Consider the following 6,672-nt stretch of genomic DNA (forward strand, 5'->3'; position numbering starts at 1 on the left):
TTTACGAACTATATAGATGTCTAAGCAATATACTGTATACTTGAAACTAATTAAAATAAATAAAAGAAAAAGAAGTTATGGTTCATATATACAATGAAATATTACTCAGCCATTAAAAAAAATGAAATCCTACCATTTGCAATGACATGGATGGACCTAGAGGTTATTATGCTGAGTGAAATAAGATAGAGAAAGATAAATACCATATGATTTCACTTATATGCAGAATCTAAGGAACAAAAGAACAAACTAATCAAAAACAGACTTACAAACATAGTGGACAATTTGGTGACAGCCAGAGGTGATGGGGGATTGGCAGGGAGGGTTGGGAGAATGGGGTAAAGGGTTAAAGTACAAATTAGTAGTTGATAGATGGTCACGGGTATGGGGACCATGTCATAGGGAATGTAGTTAGCATTAATATATTGGCTAGGTGGAAAACCAGAGGAGAGAAGGAGCACTTAGGGAGATCATTTCATAAACTATATTAATGTGTCTAACCAATGTACTGTATACTTGAAACTAATTAAAATAAATAAATTTTTAAAAATTGTTCCTGCTATACCCACATGCTATATGGTAACTGCATTAAACTGGAAATTCCAATAGAACTGTATTAATACAATGGAAAAACAGGCACACACACAAAAACAGGTGCACAGGGGGCATTATTTGTTTCTTAAAACTACTTTTCCATCAAACTGTTCTGAAATCAAAATTTTAATTTGTCAGACAGTATGTACTACCCTGAAAATTATTCACTTGGTTTATTTTATATTATTTCTCTCACACACATACATACATATAAATAATGTATTGGCGAAAACATTTTGTGCCTGGGCTGACAATATAAAGTTCTAAAAAAATAGTTTAGGTTTCTATCAAGAGCTAATAATTTTTTAACCCATTTCCCATTTCGAAAAAAAAAAAAGTGTAGCTCCTTGCCAGCATTAATTTAATTTTACATAAACATGCTCTTTGAGGCTGAAGCAAATCTGATTGGTTTTCAATGTGAAAATAGAATAGGAAAATTGTTCTTGGAGTTATTTCTAAACAGGACTTGTCTCTAATCCTAATGTAACAGAAATGTATACATAGATCAGATTCATCAAATGAATCTTTGGCTAACAATTGAGAACAATTGTTAGCATCACTCTTAGGAATGCTTCGTTCTCTAGAATTTGGTATTTTCCGCAATCGAGAATTACTATATTCTGAAAATGGAAATACCACTACTAAAAACAGAACGATGTCATTTGTTTCCAAAAACTATTCATATCCTAGAGCGATGCGAAAATAATAATAAAAGCAAGATATTTTGTGGCAAACTTTGGGGATAAGGTTAGGACTGTAATCCATGAGTTATCTTGGGGTAAACACTGTAGCTGCAAGCGCCGATGGAGATTATTCTCAGGGCAAATAAGAAATGTGTTAAAAATGTGCAAATATACTATTTGGAAAAAAATGTACACTAATTTTAATGTGCTATTTACTATATCATACTAAAAATGATAATCCTTCCTGACAACTGGAGGACTATCCCAAGACATGATAAAAATGGCATCAGAATCAATATCATCTATCACTATCCAATAAGTTTTGTCATTTTTTTTCCTTAAATATAAAATGCTGATCCTGAAGTTCATAGTAATAAAATCATTACTTCTAAGATGTATATTACTGTGAAATTCCTTTTCTAAATCTGTTATTCAGCCTAAAAATAGTAAGAAAAAATGAAAACTTCCCCTGAAACATTGCTTGTACAATCAATTCTAATAACTGGTTCACACTAACAAACTAGGAAAATAGTAAGTCTACATAGTTTGTATAATAAATGTGAACACAAAATATTTCAATACATAAATAAAACTTTACACCTCTAAAATACAATACATATAGAAAATATATCTCTAAAATTTAATGGTACTACAAACTACTATAATTTCATTATAAATTATACATATTTCAATATAGAAATATATTTGCTCTAACATTTTAAATTTCACTTGCATGGTGGTATTGTGAAGAGTAATTTTATATGCCAAGCTTTTCAGTAGAACATTGTCATTAGTAATTCAATGTAAGGGTATGACTGTGATAAGATGAACAATTTCTTAAGGCAAAAGTACTATTTTATGGAATGTAAAGATAAACATAGGGTTCCATTTCTGTATTGGCAGTTAATACCAAAAATAAATGGCGAGATAACATATTTTCGATATCCTTGAACATCAACTCTGTAGAATGGTTTGGGGCAAACTGAGGGGTTTCTATAAAGGCAAATTATTAGGTTACCATCCCATTTCATTATTTATGAAAATTACTTTAGAAGCACTCTCCCAAAGTAAAAATGTATTTTAATGTGTCTCAAAAATTAATATGCTACTTTTCAATATTTCAAAGTGTGTATGATAAATATCCCCTTCGGACACTTTAAAACATAGTCTTTATGCACACACACACATAAAATTGGACAAACTAATAACTTAGGGGTAATGGAAAGCAATTGAAGACATTTATTCCCTACTCAAAGGAAAAATTTGAGGAAAAATTTGAGGAAAAATTTATGAAAAGAAAAAGGCAATATTACAATGATCTTTATGATGATGATGTTTAAGAATACTTTACTAGATGAGGGCAAAAAGGGTAGGTGTTCAATATTTAATAACATACCAGTGTTTGCCTATTTTACAATTTTGCCCAGCTATATCAATTATTTAAGTAACTGAGCTATTTAATGAGAAGCTTTAGATAATTTTAAAGTGACTTGAGAAAATCTATTCTTTCTGAAAGTTGCTATGTAGTTTTTTTATCTATTACTAGGTTGGGGGATTTCTAAAGTCCTTGTGTAATTTCTTATTCTCTTCAAATTTGTATAATCTTTCCAGTAATGAGAATATAGTGAGTTAAAATCTCTCAGAATTGTATTAACTTTTAGAAAGTATATTTTTTCTGCAGCTAATAAGGAAATTATTTTACAAATATAAATATAAATTAATCTGCCATTAACATCTCATACTCATATATCCCACACCACGTAATCACTTTAACAAAGCATTTTGGTTTCAAAATTTATCTTCTAAATAAAGCCTCTGATTTCGAGGGTAAATATACAGTCTGATTAGAATGTTTAAACATATTAAATATGTACAGTATATAACAACTTAATTGCTACTGATCCTCTGACACTTATTTTCTGTTTCCTCTTTTTGGGCTCTTTGTTCTTCTCGGTGGTTAGCTGCAGTCCAAAATGTTATTTTTTTGAGGACTTGTTGCAGAAGTTTAGGAGGTAATAAAGATATCTGACTTTCTAAAATTATAGCATTTTTACCAATGCAGTCAAGGCATGACCTGTAAAAAATAACAGAATTAGATTTTAAGTTGTAATATAAAATATATACAGGTAAGTATTCTTAAAAATAAAAATCATTATAAAATTTTTACATGATGATATAATTCCTTTGTATTGTTTGGAACATGACAGGGTATATATTCTATCCAGAGCATTACAATACTTGTCTATTTTTATAGCATATCTGACCCAAATCCAAGGGAAACAGAAATTACAACTTACCATGATAATGTTCTTTAAGTAAAAAAGATTCAGATTTAGTTTCAAAGCACGTTAATCAGTAGCAGACCCTTTTTCACATATCTTTGCAGACTAATAACCATTTACTCTTCTCTGAGAACTGTCTTTTTATTTCATCACTCCAAGATGAAGCATCTGAAATTCATTTTTACATCACGTGACCTGGTCCTCCCCATACCCTCTTTATCAGTGACTGCACTGGGGTGCACACCTGACTCAAGTTGACCCAGAGAGAGGAAGACTGAAGAGAGGAATGGAGCAGTAATACAGAAAGAGCCAACAAGGAACTATCTGAGGTTCCTGCTTCTGGGGGCCTGGTCTTCATTTTTTTCTCTTTGATTCCACTAGAAAGCAGTGTGCTTCGAAATATAATTCTCTTTTTATCTTAAGCTACCTTGAAGAGGGTTTTGTATTTCAAAAACAAAAGGAACTTAAGACAAGACCTATCAAAAAAGCACCTATTTCAACTGATAAACTTTAATTCAAAAACGTAAGTAAATCTTTTTTAAAAGTTTTGAAAATAAATTCATTAGATTCTGCTGTGGTTAACCTCGGTTGTCATTTTTACAAGGATTTACACTCTAGACATTTATATATTCTTCCATACTTTCATGAAGCTTTTTCTCTCTGCTCTGTGAAAACTCTAAGAAGAGTGAAAATGTTCCACGCAGATACAGAAGGAGTACAAGAAAATGAATCTTACATCTGGTGCAGATTTAACTGCTGCTATGGAGACACAGTAGCTCCTGTGCCCGCTTCTACAAAATGAGAAGGGAAGAGTAAGACAAAGAGATGGACTCTGTCATTACCTTTCATTCACTGATTGAACAAATATTTATTAGTGTGCACTGCATGTTAGGTACTAGCTTAGGAGTAGGAAAACCAACATTTAGAAAAACAATTTCAACCTTCAAGATTACAATTGAGTAAAGAAGATAAATAATTAACAACAAAGTGTTTTAAATGTTGTGACTGGGTGATATGAAATTCCCATAATAGTTATAGGGTTCTGTGGGAATCAGATAAGAAGAGTAATGAAGACAAATTTAGCAAGCCAGGAAGTTTCCGGGTGGGCGATCCAAGCTGAGACCGTGAGATACTCAACAAATTAAATATACCAAGGTGTTCCAGATAGAGGAACCACACCTACAAAGCCCTAGAGATGAGAAATAAGATTTATTACAGAAACACAATTTGGTGGTTCAAATATAACTCAAGGGCAGATTGTTAGAGTGGGGGCAAGGCAAGAAATGAAGTAAAGAGATAAGTGGAGGCCCTGAACACCATGGTGAGGAATGTGCAGTTTGTCTAGGACAGTGGGAGCCACTGAAGAGTCATCTCAATACAGAATGTGCATATGCTTTGATCCAAAAAATATTTCTTCTATATGTAAGTTTTCCAAAGGAATATATGAGAGTATTACATACATAATATTTACAATGACCAAGAATTGTAGATATACTAAATATATATAAATAAATTGTACTTCCATGAAATACAACACTATATAGCCATGACAAACATAATATAGATCTATTACACTGAAAGACTGCATATTTACATGAAAGACAACCATAATATGAGTTTTAAAATCAGATTATAAAATAGCATGCATAGTTTTTATACACCGATGATGAACTTTCAGAAAGAGAAATTAAGAAAACAATCTCATTTACAATTGTGTCGAAAACTATAAAACATCTGAGAATCAAATTAACCAGGAAGGTAAAAGACCTGTTTCCAAAAAACTATAAATAATTGAAAAAAGAAATTGAACAAGATAAAAATAAATGGAAGCATATACCGTGTTCATGGGTAAGAAGAATCAGTATCGTTAAAATAGCCATACTACCCAATCTATAGATTCAGTGCAATCCCTATCAAAATACTAATGACATTTTTCAGAGAGCTAGAACAAATAATCTTAAAATTTATATGGAGTCATAAAAAAACCCCGAATAGCCAGGGCAATCTTGAGAAAGGAGAACAAAGTTGGAGGTATCACACTACCTGATATCAAACTATATTACAAGGCTACAGTAATCAAAACAGCATGGCACTGGCAAAAAAAAACAGATATATTGATCAATGGAACAGACTAGAGCCCAGAAATAAATCCACGCCTAGATGCTCACTTAATATATGACAAAGGAAATAAGAATATACATTGGGGTAAAGACAGTCTCTTCAATAAATGGTATTGGGAAAACTGGGCAGATACATGCAAAAAAAAGAAGCTAGACCATCTTCTTACACCATATACAAGAATAGACTCAAAATGGATTAAAGGCTTAAATATAAGACCCGAAACCATAAAACTTCTAGAAGAAAACATAGGCAGTAAACTCTCTGATATTACTAACAGGAATTTCTTTTCAGATATGTCTCCTCGAGCAACAAAAGAAAAACAAATGAGACTACATCAAACTAAAAAGTTTTTGTACAGCAAAGGAAACCATCAACAAAACAAAAAGACAACCAACTGATTGTTAAAATAAAAGTGCTAATGATACATCTGATAAGGGGTTAATATCCAAGATATATAAAGAACTTATACAACTCAACAAAAAAACCAAACAATCCAATTAAAAAATGGGCAGACAACAAAACATGAAAAGATGCTCAACATCGCTAGCTATCAGGGAAATGCAAATCAAAGAGATAATGAGATACAATCTCACACTGGTAAGAATAGCTATAATCAACAGGACAAGTAATAACAAACGTTAGAGAGGATGCGGAGAAAAAGGAACCCTCATACACTGCTGGTGGGACTGCAAATTGGTACAGCCACTATGGAAAACAATATGGAGGTTCCTCAAAAAACTAAGAATTGATCTACCATATGATCCAGCAATCCCTCTACTGGGTATTTACCCCAAAGACTTGAAAACTCATATCCAAAAAGATATTTGCATACCGATGTTCATAGCAGCATTATTCATGGTGGCCAGGACATGGAAGCAACAGGTGTCCCATGACAGATGATTGGCTAAAGAAGCTGTGGTACATATATACAATGGAATATTACTCAGCCATAAGGAAAGATGAAATACTGCCATTTGTGACAACATGGATGG

At 32.2% G+C, this 6,672-nt stretch overlaps 1 protein-coding gene across 1 annotated transcript in view; it reads right to left on the bottom strand.

Moving 5' to 3' along the window:
* Positions 1–1,850: 1,850 nt before the first annotated feature.
* Positions 1,851–6,672, bottom strand: part of KLHDC1 (kelch domain containing 1) — a 57,123-nt gene continuing 52,301 nt past the window's right edge. The window contains exon 13 of the mRNA XM_006922680.3: positions 1,851–3,351. Coding sequence (XP_006922742.1) covers positions 3,165–3,351 — 187 coding nt within the window. The 3' untranslated portion in view covers positions 1,851–3,164. The remainder of the gene's footprint in view (positions 3,352–6,672) is intronic.

The sequence above is a fragment of the Pteropus alecto genome, unplaced genomic scaffold (genome assembly GCF_000325575.1).
Source record: "Pteropus alecto unplaced genomic scaffold, ASM32557v1 scaffold38, whole genome shotgun sequence".
NCBI classification, from domain to species: Eukaryota; Metazoa; Chordata; class Mammalia; order Chiroptera; family Pteropodidae; genus Pteropus; species Pteropus alecto.